The sequence below is a fragment of the Lucilia cuprina genome, chromosome 6, assembly GCF_022045245.1.
Source record: "Lucilia cuprina isolate Lc7/37 chromosome 6, ASM2204524v1, whole genome shotgun sequence".
Classification (NCBI taxonomy): Eukaryota; Metazoa; Arthropoda; class Insecta; order Diptera; family Calliphoridae; genus Lucilia; species Lucilia cuprina.
In genome coordinates this window covers 53,116,628-53,131,864 of record NC_060954.1, presented here as the reverse complement: position 1 = coordinate 53,131,864, position 15,237 = coordinate 53,116,628, and the positions used below count along the sequence as shown (strand labels likewise).

The window sequence follows — 15,237 nt, the reverse complement described above, 5'->3', positions numbered from 1 at the left end:
GTTAAAAACTAATCATCGCTGTTGTGTTTTTAAGCTTTTGAGCGGCCAGGGTAATGTAAAGAAAACCTTAGTACACTTAAAGAAATTATTGTTATAAAATAAATGTACAATACTTATCAAACGCTTTTAAAATTTTCAGTCTAATTAGTTTTTTAAACAATATAACCTTTAACTTTATTTTTTATACTTACAACTTTATCACTAATAAAATTTCATTATCTAAGTTTAGCTCTTTTGAAAAGATAAAAAAAAAATTGCTTTATTTTTCATAGAAAACTTTATTTTTATTAAGCATATCAATAATTTTCCTAAAAATATATATTCAATATAAAAAAACCATTACATTCAATAGCTTATAATATAAATTTACGCGCGATTTATCAGATTAATATACCAATCTGGTATAAAAGAATAAGGTGTTTTACCTCTAAAGCATTCAAAAGTTATATGACCAGTTTTGGCATTAAAATAAAACTCATAGACCGTATGGGGACAATTTTCATTAGACATTATTGAGCGTAATCGTAAGAGAAACTGTAGCAGAAAGTTAGCACATACCCAGGGAGCCCAGTGAGTTTGCTGTAGGCGAATAAAATTAATGTTTAATAATTTTAATATTGTTAAATATTTGTAATATAATTACTCCTCCTAATTTAGGTAAAGATCTCATTTCCATACGTTCGATATCGTGTACGAAACCCTTTTCATTTCTCATGCCAACATATAAATCTTGGATGCCTACTAAAAACGATTGACACCACCAGTTGCGAGTTTTGTGCTGGAGAAATGATTTATATTGAAATGCATTCAAATTTCTCTGACGCACTTTAAGTTCAACATATTTTAGAGTATCCAAATTATTGGGTTTATCGTAGTTTCTGAAAAGGGAAAGGTTATAAAAAGTTTTCAATAAAAAAAAAACAAATCTTTAAATAATTAAACTCTTGAGATCTTTGCAAAACTTGACTTACAGTTGTACTGGCTGATCACTAACTATACCATCCATTTCGGCCCCATACAATAGACTTAGACCAGCTAAACGCGTTTGAAAGACCAAAGTAAATTCTTCATTTTCATTGACAGGTGCCGTTGTGTCCGGTTCCTTGAACGGTGATTCTGATAAACAATACTGCTCAAATTTAAAACCATAAGCCATAAATGTTTTCTGCTGTTCAGTTTCCTGACTGCGGCGATACTTATCTTGGGCCGTTTCTCTTTTCAGCAAATAGAATGTGTTATTGAAGCGTGTCACATGCAAACACCAATCCTGACGGTATTCATAAGGGGTACACATTATGAGCCGTAGTATTCCACGCCATGTAACAAACTCTGGCGGCGGTGGTGGTGGTGCACCATTTGCTTGGCCAAATATTCTATGATGGTGATCGTAAATGAATTTCAATAAACTATCTAAAGTTTCATCATTAGCTGATTCTGGTTTCTTTATGGCTATATCTAAACCAGCATTTAGATCTAGAGGTAATTTATTGACATTGGGCAATTTAAAGTAACGCAATTGTTGATCATTAGGCTCAAAATCACGATTAGCATTTATGCTATAAAAACCTATGGGTTGAGGTTTCTTAATATCCGGAAATGGTAGCTCACTATTTGGCGGACGAATACGTATGCCCAGATCATTATTGTACTGCTTATTTGAAGAGTTATTCATTATTTTTCTATTTTTCCAAAAGCTGAAGTTTTGTAAACAAAATGATAACAAACCATAACAAACTCATTGACTTATTTGACGTATAAGAAGAAAACAAACAGGTAATTTTTGTTAAACTTTTTTCAGAGTTGCATAGAAAGGAACTTTTTTACGTAAACAAAATGATAATTAATTGATTTATTTCTGAAATATTGAAGTATGGAAATAAAAATTAAACTCCTCTTTGAGCACCAAATCTGAAATAAGTAATTGATAGAGAACCAAAAAAGGAATCGATTTTTGTATGAAATATTCTTCTGAGTACTTTCTTTGAGATGCTTAGATGAAATTACAAATTTAATAAAAGTGTTTATGCTTAAAAAAAATTAAAAATATCCCTTGAGCGAAAAAACAGTAGATAGTGTCCGAAGGGGATCGGATCGATAGACTTATTGATTCTCATATTGATTATACCCTACACCACTATAGTGGGGAGGGTATTATGCGTTTGTGCTGAAGTTTGTAACACCCAAAAATATTGGTCCTAGACCCACCTTAAAGTAGCGTTTTATAGTTGAAACGAAAGGTCGACTTTTCGACTTTTTGCATTTTATGAAAAGTCGACATTTCAACTTTTCGACTTTTTGCGTTTTATGAAAAGTCGACTTTTTGCATATAGTTAAAAGTCGGTTTTACGATTTTCGACTTTTTTCATTTAATTAAAAGTCGATTTTTCGACTTTTAATATTTTATAAATAATCGACTTTTTCCGACTTTTCATCTTTTTCCGACTTTTCGACTATTTTCGACTTTTTCTGACTATTTCCGACTTTTTTTGAATTTTTCCGACTTTTCGACTTTTTTCGACTTTTTCCGACTATATTCGACTTTTTTCGACTATTATTATTTATTATTATTAATAAAAAAATTTATTTATATTTTTTCTATTTGTTGCAATTTTTTGAGTTTTTTCGACTTCTTTCTATTTTCGACTTTTTTCGACTTTTTCCGACTATTTTCGACTTTTTCCGATTTTATTCGACTTTTTCCGACTTTTCGACTTTTTGACTTTTTCCGACTTTTTGACTTTTTCGGCTTTTCGACTTTTTTCGACTCTCCGACTTTTCGACTTTTTTCGACTTTTATTTACAAAGTCGACTTTTCGACCTTTTTCATAGACGATGGTCGAGTTATCGACTTTTTTGGAACAAAATAGTCGACTTCGACTTTTCGACTTTTTTCGAATATAATAAAATAGATTTTAGCTTGAAAGATAGTTGCATAGAATATACATTATATGATTTCCTTCTCATATTTTATTTGATAACACGACAACTCTGTAATTAAACAGCTGACGTACAAGTTGCAAAAAGAGAAATGTCACATATATTCCCTCTCAATTAAACAATTTTGCAAACCAGACGCAGGCATTTTTATGTGTGTAGAATCTATTTATTTATTAAAAAACAAAAGAATAACAATTAGGAGCTAAAATAATGTTTAATCCAAAAAATTATGAATACGATTGTACACGCAAGTGTCGTTTAAGAGCTCATGGTAATGCTATAACTTCTGCACTAACCAAACGCTCCATTGACGATGAAAAGTTGGCAGCATATGTGGCCAAGGCTTGTTGCAATTATGCCGATATTGTAGATGATTTGGTAAGTTTAAGGCAAAAAGAAAATTTGTTAAAAAAGTATAATTCTTTATTATAAACCAAAAAAAGGGACGTTCGGCTGTACATGTGGCAGCCTCAGTGGATCGGTATGATATATTAGAATGGTTACTAAATCAGGTGAGTTTTTTTATTATTGGATGTAGTTTATAAATTTAAATTGCTTTTTTTTGCACTAAGGGCTCTATTATAAGTGGCCGTGATTTTGAATCGGGCAGCAGTCCTTTACATCGTGCTATTTTTTATGGTTGCATAGACTGTGCCATACTGCTGCTGCGCTATGGTGCCAGTTTAGATATTTTAGATGAAGATACCCGCTCACCACTACAACAGGTCTGTCGTTTAAGTGACTATCCTTTAAAATATAAAGTGTAAGTTTAATAAGATTATGCTATTATAATTTGTATTTAATCATTTTGTTTTTCAGAAACTCAAATAATGAACTTTTAGTTTGGGGCTCTAATAAAAACTACAATTTGGGTGTTAATAATGATCAGGGCACTGATCATTTGCCACAAATGTTAGACTATTTTCGCAAAGAACAAATTTCTATACAAGCAGCCGCTTTGGGAGCCTATCATAGTTTATTTTTGGATAAAAAATCTAATTTGTATGCGGTGGGTCACGGTAAAGGTGGACGTTTAGGTAAATGTCTTTTTAAACAGTTTATTTATAAGGTTCTTAAATGTTGTTTTTTATGTTTTTTCTTGTTAGGCTCCGGTAATGAGAATAGTTTAAGTACTCCCAAAAAAGTCAAGATTCCTTTGAAAAATTCGGGCGAGGAAATCATTTGTATTAGTGCTTCACGCAAACATTCCTTAGTTTTGACCAATTACTCTTTGGTCTTTGCCTGTGGCCTCAATGACAATCAACAGTTGGGTATACGTGAAGCGGGTGAAAAGTGTTTAAATTTTAAAGAAGTTTCAACTTTAAGAAATTGTGATGTTGAAGGTTTGCAAAAAGTTATAGCCAGAGATTATCATTCTTTGGCCTATTCGGAAAAGTGTTTATATGTTTGGGGTACAAATTTAGGACAAATGGGCCTTGATGCTAATACGAAAACTATACAATTACCTAAAATGGTAAGTGTAGGCTGTTGTTTTTATGATATTGTTATTGTAGTTAAGATTTCTTTTTGCTGCAGATGAAACTGCCACCCAAAACCTCTATACAATTTGTAGAAGCTAATAACACTGCCACAGTGGTAGTAACCAAGGATAATACTATATTATTATATCATAATTATAAAATGAAATCTCTAAAGTCACCTAAGTAAGTACATCATCTCAGTAAGTCTAGTAAACTTAGAGAATAACACTTTTTTCTCTTGCAGTTATGAATCCCTTAAAAGTGTAGCTGTTATAGAGGGCGACAATGCCAGATCAGAAAAGGGTTCAGCAAGTGCTTTAAAACTATTAATATTAACACAAACCAATGTGGTTTTTTTCTGGTATCAATTAACACAAAATTTTTATAGGTAATTTTAAACTAATACAATTCTTTTTTAAATCATTTACTATTATTCTAAACTTCTATAGATGCTCCTTCTCCAATATACGCTTAAATCAAATCGATAAAATTCTTTATAAAGGCAATCAGGTATTGATACTCTCCCAGGGAGATATTTACAAAGGAAAATCCCAACAAATTTCAGTGCCGCCTTTTAACAACAGCAACGAATCAACAGCTACTTCAAAATCTCAGGGCAATATCTGGTCACGTAGTGATCATCGTTCTGCTGAAATGGCTAAAGATTTTAAGATTCGCATTGAATTACAACATCTAACACATATCGATCGTGCTGTAGATGTGTTTTGTGATGATGATTTTGCCTCATTCGCTGCTTTACAGGAATCACATGTTAAATATTTCAAATTACCTGCTCTTAATCCGGAAGAATATACTTTTAAGAAATTGTTTAATGATGTTTGTGAATATGATGCCATACATGATGTTGTGTTTCATGTAGTTGGTGATAAGTTTCCGGCTCATAAATTTATAGTATATGCTCGAGCTCCGGGTTTGAGAGAAATGATTGCCTCAAAAGATGAAAAGGAAGTGCATATAAGTTTTCAGCTTTTAACGGGTAAAATGTTTGAATTAATATTGAAATTTATTTATTCAAACTATTTGCTCAATGAACAAGGTAAATTGTTTTTGTTTGTTTTTGTTAGATTTGAATAATGTGTTTATTTTTATTTGCAGATCTGGAAGACATACAAAGTAGTTTGCATACGGATAGTCCTGCTGAATTGGATGATGTTTGTAGAATATTTCTAAATTTTGTTGAACAATTTCATATCACAAATTTGGCCAACTACTTGAAATAGTAAGTAGAAATTTTATTTAGCAAATTTCTATAAGAAAATGTTCAATATTGAAAATTTTCTATAAGAAAATCTTCAATATTGTTCAATATTGAAAATTTTCTATAAGAAAATCTTCAATATTGTTCAATATTGAAAATTTTCTATAAGAAAATCTTCAATATTGTTCAATATTGAAAATTTTCTATAAGAAAATCTTCAATATTGTTCAATATTGAAAATTTTCTATAAGAAAATCTTCAATATTGTTCAATATTGAAAATTTTCTATAAGAAAATCTTCAATATTGTTCAATATTGAAAATTTTCTATAAGAAAATCTTCAATATTGAAAATTTTCTATAAGAAAATCTTCAATATTGAAAATTTTCTATAAGAAAATCTTCAATATTGAAAATTTTCTATAAGAAAATCTTCAATATTGAAAATTTTCTATAAGAAAATCTTCAATATTGAAAATTTTCTATAAGAAAATCTTCAATATTGAAAATTTTCTATAAGAAAATCTTCAATATTGAAAATTTTCTATAAGAAAATCTTCAATATTGAAAATTTTCTATAAGAAAATCTTCAATATTGAAAATTTTCTATAAGAAAATCTTCAATATTGAAAATTTTCTATAAGAAAATCTTCAATATTGAAAATTTTCTATAAGAAAATCTTCAATATTGAAAATTTTCTATAAGAAAATCTTCAATATTGAAAATTTTCTATAAGAAAATCTTCAATATTGAAAATTTTCTATAAGAAAATCTTCAATATTGAAAATTTTCTATAAGAAAATCTTCAATATTGAAAATTTTCTATAAGAAAATCTTCAATATTGAAAATTTTCTATAAGAAAATCTTCAATATTGAAAATTTTCTATAAGAAAATCTTCAATATTGAAAATTTTCTATAAGAAAATCTTCAATATTGAAAATTTTCTATAAGAAAATCTTCAATATTGAAAATTTTCTATAAGAAAATCTTCAATATTGAAAATTTTCTATAAGAAAATCTTCAATATTGAAAATTTTCTATAAGAAAATCTTCAATATTGAAAATTTTCTATAAGAAAATCTTCAATATTGAAAATTTTCTATAAGAAAATCTTCAATATTGAAAATTTTCTATAAGAAAATCTTCAATATTGAAAATTTTCTATAAGAAAATCTTCAATAGTGAAAATTTTCTATAAGAAAATCTTCAATAGTGAAAATTTTCTATAAGAAAATCTTCAATAGTGAAAATTTTCTATAAGAAAATCTTCAATATTGAAAATTTTCTATAAGAAAATCTTCAATATTGAAAATTTTCTATAAGAAAATCTTCAATATTGAAAATTTTCTATAAGAAAATCTTCAATATTGAAAATTTTCTATAAGAAAATCTTCAATATTGAAAATTTTCTATAAGAAAATCTTCAATAGTGAAAATTTTCTATAAGAAAATCTTCAATAGTGAAAATTTTCTATAAGAAAATCTTCAATAGTGAAAATTTTCTATAAGAAAATCTTCAATATTGAAAATTTTCTATAAGAAAATCTTCAATATTGAAAATTTTCTATAAGAAAATCTTCAATATTGAAAATTTTCTATAAGAAAATCTTCAATATTGAAAATTTTCTATAAGAAAATCTTCAATATTGAAAATTTTCTATAAGAAAATCTTCAATATTGAAAATTTTCTATAAGAAAATCTTCAATATTGAAAATTTTCTATAAGAAAATCTTCAATATTGAAAATTTTCTATAAGAAAATCTTCAATATTGAAAATTTTCTATAAGAAAATCTTCAATATTGAAAATTTTCTATAAGAAAATCTTCAATATTGAAAATTTTCTATAAGAAAATCTTCAATATTGAAAATTTTCTATAAGAAAATCTTCAATATTGAAAATTTTCTATAAGAAAATCTTCAATATTGAAAATTTTCTATAAGAAAATCTTCAATATTGAAAATTTTCTATAAGAAAATCTTCAATATTGAAAATTTTCTATAAGAAAATCTTCAATATTGAAAATTTTCTATAAGAAAATCTTCAATATTGAAAATTTTCTATAAGAAAATCTTCAATATTGAAAATTTTCTATAAGAAAATCTTCAATATTGAAAATTTTCTATAAGAAAATCTTCAATATTGAAAATTTTCTATAAGAAAATCTTCAATATTGAAAATTTTCTATAAGAAAATCTTCAATATTGAAAATTTTCTATAAGAAAATCTTCAATATTGAAAATTTTCTATAAGAAAATCTTCAATATTGAAAATTTTCTATAAGAAAATCTTCAATATTGAAAATTTTCTATAAGAAAATCTTCAATATTGAAAATTTTCTATAAGAAAATCTTCAATATTGAAAATTTTCTATAAGAAAATCTTCAATATTGAAAATTTTCTATAAGAAAATCTTCAATATTGAAAATTTTCTATAAGAAAATCTTCAATATTGAAAATTTTCTATAAGAAAATCTTCAATACTGAAAATTTTCTATAAGAAAATCTTCAATATTGAAAATTTTCTATAAGAAAATGTTCAATATTGTTCAATATTGAAAATTTTCTATAAGAAAATGTTCAATATTGTTCAATATTGAAAATTTTCTATAAGAAAATGTTCAATATTGTTCAATATTGAAAATTTTCTATAAGAAAATGTTCAATATTGTTCAATATTGAAAATTTTCTATAAGAAAATGTTCAATATTGTTCAATATTGAAAATTTTCTATAAGAAAATGTTCAATATTGTTCAATATTGAAAATTTTCTATAAGAAAATGTTCAATATTGTTCAATATTGAAATTTTTCTATAAGAAAATGTTCAATATTGTTCAATATTGAAAATTTTCTATAAGAAAATGTTCAATATTGTTCAATATTGAAAATTTTCTATAAGAAAATGTTCAATATTGTTCAATATTGAAAATTTTCTATAAGAAAATGTTCAATATTGTTCAATATTGAAAATTTTCTATAAGAAAATGTTCAATATTGTTCAATATTGAAAATTTCCTATAAGAAAATGTTCAATATTAAAAATTTCCTATAAGAAAATGTTCAATATTGAAAATTTCCTATAAGAAAATGTTCAATATTGAAAATTTTCTATAAGAAAATGTTCAATATTGTTCAATATTGAAAATTTTCTATAAGAAAATGTTCAATATTCTTCAATATTGAAAATTTTCTATAAGAAAATGTTCAATATTGAAAATTTTCTATAAGAAAATGTTCAATATTGAAAATTTTCTATAAGAAAATATTCAATATTGAAAATTTTCTATAAGAAAATGTTCAATATTGAAAATTTTCTATAAGAAAATGTTCAATATTGAAAATTTTCTATAAGAAAATGTTCAATATTGAAAATTTTCTATAAGAAAATGTTCAATATTGAAAATTTTCTATAAGAAAATGTTCAATATTGAAAATTTTCTATAAGAAAATGTTCAATATTGAAAATTTTCTATAAGAAAATGTTCAATATTGAAAATTTTCTATAAGAAAATGTTCAATATTGAAAATTTTCTATAAGAAAATGTTCAATATTGAAAATTTTCTATAAGAAAATGTTCAATATTGAAAATTTTCTATAAGAAAATGTTCAATATTGAAAATTTTCTATAAGAAAATGTTCAATATTGAAAATTTTCTATAAGAAAATGTTCAATATTGAAAATTTTCTATAAGAAAATGTTCAATATTGAAAATTTTCTATAAGAAAATGTTCAATATTGAAAATTTTCTATAAGAAAATGTTCAATATTGAAAATTTTCTATAAGAAAATGTTCAATATTGAAAATTTTCTATAAGAAAATGTTCAATATTGAAAATTTTCTATAAGAAAATGTTCAATATTGAAAATTTTCTATAAGAAAATGTTCAATATTGAAAATTTTCTATAAGAAAATGTTCAATATTGAAAATTTTCTATAAGAAAATGTTCAATATTGAAAATTTTCTATAAGAAAATGTTCAATATTGAAAATTTTCTATAAGAAAATGTTCAATATTGAAAATTTTCTATAAGAAAATGTTCAATATTGAAAATTTTCTATAAGAAAATGTTCAATATTGAAAATTTTCTATAAGAAAATGTTCAATATTGAAAATTTTCTATAAGAAAATGTTCAATATTGAAAATTTTCTATAAGAAAATGTTCAATATTGAAATTTTTCTATAAGAAAATGTTCAATATTGAAAATTTTCTATAAGAAAATGTTCAATATTGAAAATTTTCTATAAGAAAATGTTCAATATTGAAAATTTTCTATAAGAAAATGTTCAATATTGAAAATTTTCTATAAGAAAATGTTCAATATTGAAAATTTTCTATAAGAAAATGTTCAATATTGAAAATTTTCTATAAGAAAATGTTCAATATTGAAAATTTTCTATAAGAAAATGTTCAATATTGAAAATTTTCTATAAGAAAATGTTCAATATTGAAAATTTTCTATAAGAAAATGTTCAATATTGAAAATTTTCTATAAGAAAATGTTCAATATTGAAAATTTTCTATAAGAAAATGTTCAATATTGAAAATTTTCTATAAGAAAATGTTCAATATTGAAAATTTTCTATAAGAAAATGTTCAATATTGAAAATTTTCTATAAGAAAATGTTCAATATTGAAAATTTTCTATAAGAAAATGTTCAATATTGAAAATTTTCTATAAGAAAATGTTCAATATTGAAAATTTTCTATAAGAAAATGTTCAATATTGAAAATTTTCTATAAGAAAATGTTCAATATTGAAAATTTTCTATAAGAAAATGTTCAATATTGAAAATTTTCTATAAGAAAATGTTCAATATTGAAAATTTTCTATAAGAAAATGTTCAATATTGAAAATTTTCTATAAGAAAATGTTCAATATTGAAAATTTTCTATAAGAAAATGTTCAATATTGAAAATTTTCTATAAGAAAATGTTCAATATTGAAAATTTTCTATAAGAAAATGTTCAATATTGAAAATTTTCTATAAGAAAATGTTCAATATTGAAAATTTTCTATAAGAAAATGTTCAATATTGAAAATTTTCTATAAGAAAATGTTCAATATTGAAAATTTTCTATATAAAAATGTTCAATATTGAAAATTTTCTATAAGAAAATGTTCAATATTGAAAATTTTCTATAAGAAAATGTTCAATATTGAAAATTTTCTATAAGAAAATGTTCAATATTGAAAATTTTCTATAAGAAAATGTTCAATATTGAAAATTTTCTATAAGAAAATGTTCAATATTGAAAATTTTCTATAAGAAAATGTTCAATATTGAAAATTTTCTATAAGAAAATGTTCAATATTGAAAATTTTCTATAAGAAAATGTTCAATATTGAAAATTTTCTATAAGAAAATTTTCTATAAGAAAATGTTCAATATTGAAAATTTTCTATAAGAAAATGTTCAATATTGAAAATTTTCTATAAGAAAATGTTCAATATTGAAAATTTTCTATAAGAAAATGTTCAATATTGAAAATTTTCTATAAGAAAATGTTCAATATTGAAAATTTTCTATAAGAAAATGTTCAATATTGAAAGTTTTCTATAAGAAAATGTTCAATATTGAAAATTTTCTATAAGAAAATGTTCAATATTGAAAATTTTCTATAAGAAAATGTTCAATATTGAAAATTTTCTATAAGAAAATGTTCAATATTGAAAATTTTCTATAAGAAAATGTTCAATATTGAAAATTTTCTATAAGAAAATGTTCAATATTGAAAATTTTCTATAAGAAAATGTTCAATATTGAAAATTTTCTATAAGAAAATGTTCAATATTGAAAATTTTCTATAAGAAAATGTTCAATATTGAAAATTTTCTATAAGAAAATGTTCAATATTGAAAATTTTCTATAAGAAAATGTTCAATATTGAAAATTTTCTATAAGAAAATGTTCAATATTGAAAATTTTCTATAAGAAAATGTTCAATATTGAAAATTTTCTATAAGAAAATGTTCAATATTGAAAATTTTCTATAAGAAAATGTTCAATATTGAAAATTTTCTATAAGAAAATGTTCAATATTGAAAATTTTCTATAAGAAAATGTTCAATATTGAAAATTTTCTATAAGAAAATGTTCAATATTGAAAATTTTCTATAAGAAAATGTTCAATATTGAAAATTTTCTATAAGAAAATGTTCAATATTGAAAATTTTTTATAAGAAAATGTTCAATATTGAAAATTTTCTATAAGAAAATGTTCAATATTGAAAATTTTCTATAAGAAAATGTTCAATATTGAAAATTTTTTATAAGAAAATGTTCAATATTGAAAATTTTCTATAAGAAAATGTTCAATATTGAAAATTTTCTATAAGAAAATGTTCAATATTGAAAATTTTCTATAAGAAAATGTTCAATATTGAAAATTTTCTATAAGAAAATGTTCAATATTGAAAATTTTCTATAAGAAAATGTTCAATATTGAAAATTTTCTATAAGAAAATGTTCAATATTGAAAATTTTCTATAAGAAAATGTTCAATATTGAAAATTTTCTATAAGAAAATGTTCAATATTGAAAATTTTCTATAAGAAAATGTTCAATATTGAAAATTTTCTATAAGAAAATGTTCAATATTGAAAATTTTCTATAAGAAAATGTTCAATATTGAAAATTTTCTATAAGAAAATGTTCAATATTGAAAATTTTCTATAAGAAAATGTTCAATATTGAAAATTTTCTATAAGAAAATGTTCAATATTGAAAATTTTCTATAAGAAAATGTTCAATATTGAAAATTTTCTATAAGAAAATGTTCAATATTGAAAATTTTCTATAAGAAAATGTTCAATATTGAAAATTTTCTATAAGAAAATGTTCAATATTGAAAATTTTCTATAAGAAAATGTTCAAATTAAAATTTTCTATAAGAAAAATGTTCAATATTGAAAATTTTTCTAAAAGAAAATTTCAATATTGAAAATTTTCTATAAGAAAATGTTCAATATTAAATATTTTCTATAAGAAAATGTTCAATATTGAAAATTTTCTATAAGAAAAAATCAATATAAAAATTTTTAATATCAATATAAATATTGAAAATTATATTATCTATATATATATATAATGATAAGAAAAATATTCAATAATAAAATTTTCTAAAAAAAATATTCAATATATTTTTCCTATAAGAAAAATTTTCAATATTGAAAATTTTTCTATAAAAAAATGTTCAATATTGAAAATTTTCTATAAGAAAATGTTCAATATTGAAAATTTTCTATAAGAAAATGTTCAATATTGAAAATTTTCTATAAGAAAATGTTCAACATTGAAAATTTTCTATAAGAAAAATGTTCAATATTGAAAATTTTCTATAAGAAAATGTTCAATATTGAAAATTTTCTATAAGAAAATGTTCAATATTGAAAATTTTCTATAAGAAAATGTTCAATATTGAAAATTTTCTATAAGAAAATGTTCAATATTGAAAATTTTCTATAAGAAAATGTTCAATATTGAAAATTTTCTATAAGAAAATGTTCAATATTGAAAATTTTCTATAAGAAAATGTTCAATATTGAAAATTTTCTATAAGAAAATGTTCAATATTGAAAATTTTCTATAAGAAAATGTTCAATATTGAAAATTTTCTATAAGAAAATGTTCAATATTGAAAATTTTCTATAAGAAAATGTTCAATATTGAAAATTTTCTATAAGAAAATGTTCAATATTGAAAATTTTCTATAAGAAAATGTTCAATATTGAAAATTTTTTATAAGAAAATGTTCAATACTGTTCAATGTTGAAAATATTTTATAAGAAAATTTTAAATATTGAAAATTTTCTCTAAGAAAATATGCAATTTTGAAAGTATTTGATTCAAATTATTTCTTTAGCTACTTGCAACAATCACCCTTCTACCTGCCACACATGGTCGATAAATCCAAATATCGTTTTAATCGTTTGCGACACAGTGATTATCCTCAATTCTATGATGTACGCATTCTATGCGAAAATAATATAGAACTGCCAGCTCATAAATGTGTCCTAGTGGCACGATTGGAATACTTTGAAATGATGTTTACACATACATGGGCAGAACAGACCACAATTAATTTATCCACTGTACCCATTGAATATATGCAGGCCATTATTGAGTTTCTCTACAGTTTAGATGTTGAACATTTTCGTAAGCAACAGTATCGTGAAACGTTCCTTTACAATATGATTGTATTCTGTGATCAATTCTTTATTGAACGTTTAAGGAAAGTATGTGAAATTTTACTCTTGGACAAGATATCGATAAGAAAATGTGGTGATATGTTGGATTTTGCCTGTATGTACAATTGTGAGCTGATGAAAAAGGGTTGTTTGGATTTTATTTGTCAAAATTTAGCTAGAATTCTACTACAAAAGACACTATTCAATTGTGAGCCGGAGGCATTGAAATGTATCAATCAACATTATCGTGATATGTTTAAGGAGATCTTTGATTATCGCATTATAACACCCGATTCTGAGGCAGTCGATGATGATTGTTTGTGTAGTTTTGTGGATGATTTTCAGGTGGATCTTAGCTATCGCATGGATGAGGAAGAACAAATACGCTATAGAACAGCACAGAAGACTAAAGCAAAAGAAAATAAAACTAAACTAACAACTAGACAATATGAAAGAGAGGCTATTAGCTCTATGATGGAAACATTAAATGTAAAGGAAACTACTGAGAGAACACGTAAGATTTCGGAAAAATCTAAAGTAGTTAAAGAAGCTGAGGAGGTGAGCAATAAATTGCAAAATGAAGCCAAGTTATGGATGAAGGTGCTGGATAAAAAAGAACTTAAAAAGAAAGTATCATTGGATCAGGCATTAAAGGTTAATGAGATTATAAAACAGGAAGAACCCACGAGTCCTAATTATGTGTCTATAAATAAAATAAATGAAACAGTTAACAAAACCCCCGAAAAAGAGTTAGGAAAGGAATTACCCTCTACTAGTTCTAGCTCTAAGTTATATAATATCAATCTATCCGATTTAACTACACCGCCTAGAGAGAAACTATCACAAAAACAACGTAAACGTTTAACATCTGAAAGTTCTAATGCTGTGGGTTCTTGGCGTGCTGCTGCTTTGGTAGAAAACAAACCGGCTAGTGTAGTTCAAACTCCTAATGCTTGGGGTATAGTACCACAATCTCCCACCTCAAATATGGACTATGATACACTTTATTCAGCAGCCATTGGCAGTTCAGCTGATCCCTCATCTTTTGCCAATATGATAAAATCAAATACTAAAACTTCTACAACAACAGCCTCTAACACAAATGCCAATAATAGCTTTAGCCAGATATTGGCTGAAGAGAAACGTCAGCGTGAATACTATGAACGCACCAAGCACAAGTCTTTGGTCTTAACACAAATTGAAGAACAGGCTATTGCCGAATTGAAAGAATTCTATAATGTGGATAATGTCACCGATGAGATAATAACCATACAAAGAAAATCCATACAACCCACTATAAATTTTGCCATTTGGCAAAGAAACTGAAATGTTGGACGTAAACCATGATTAAGGTAATTTTTTTTTTAAATTTTTACATTACAAAAATGTAGCTTTTTGTATA

At 24.0% G+C, this 15,237-nt stretch overlaps 2 protein-coding genes across 2 annotated transcripts; one reads left to right on the top strand and one right to left on the bottom strand.

Moving 5' to 3' along the window:
* Nucleotides 1-258: 258 nt before the first annotated feature.
* Nucleotides 259-1,729, bottom strand: LOC111679477 (decapping nuclease DXO homolog). The gene is made up of 3 exons (XM_023441052.2): nt 972-1,729; nt 644-878; nt 259-579 (listed from the first exon to the last, which is right to left on the bottom strand). The coding sequence occupies exons 1-3, from the start codon at nt 1,670-1,672 to the stop codon at nt 367-369; spliced, it is 1,149 nt and encodes a 382-aa protein (XP_023296820.2). The 5' UTR covers nt 1,673-1,729; the 3' UTR covers nt 259-366.
* A 1,295-nt stretch (nt 1,730-3,024) lies between these two features.
* On the top strand, nt 3,025-15,200 carry LOC111679469 (inhibitor of Bruton tyrosine kinase). The gene is made up of 10 exons (XM_023441043.2): nt 3,025-3,315; nt 3,381-3,449; nt 3,510-3,700; nt 3,757-3,974; nt 4,044-4,411; nt 4,474-4,601; nt 4,663-4,806; nt 4,868-5,475; nt 5,535-5,658; nt 13,511-15,200. Exons 1-10 carry the CDS (start codon nt 3,148-3,150, stop codon nt 15,159-15,161), a joined length of 3,669 nt encoding a protein of 1,222 aa, XP_023296811.2. The 5' UTR covers nt 3,025-3,147; the 3' UTR covers nt 15,162-15,200.
* The last annotated feature ends 37 nt before the right edge of the window (nt 15,201-15,237 follow it).

Excerpts from the sequence above, each read along its gene's own strand:
- LOC111679477 (XM_023441052.2), bottom strand. The coding sequence starts at position 1,672 with ATGAATAACTCTTCAAATAAGCAGTACAATAATGATCTGGGCATACGT. Across the intron at positions 879-971 it reads AGTGATCAGCCAGTACAACT|AAACTACGATAAACCCAATA; the intron begins GTAAGTCAAGTT and ends TTCCCTTTTCAG. Across the intron at positions 580-643 it reads CTTTACCTAAATTAGGAGGA|CAAACTCACTGGGCTCCCTG; the intron begins GTAATTATATTA and ends ATTCGCCTACAG.
- LOC111679469 (XM_023441043.2), top strand. The coding sequence starts at position 3,148 with ATGTTTAATCCAAAAAATTATGAATACGATTGTACACGCAAGTGTCGT. Across the intron at positions 3,316-3,380 it reads CCGATATTGTAGATGATTTG|GGACGTTCGGCTGTACATGT; the intron begins GTAAGTTTAAGG and ends AACCAAAAAAAG. Across the intron at positions 3,701-3,756 it reads TATCCTTTAAAATATAAAGT|AAACTCAAATAATGAACTTT; the intron begins GTAAGTTTAATA and ends TTTGTTTTTCAG.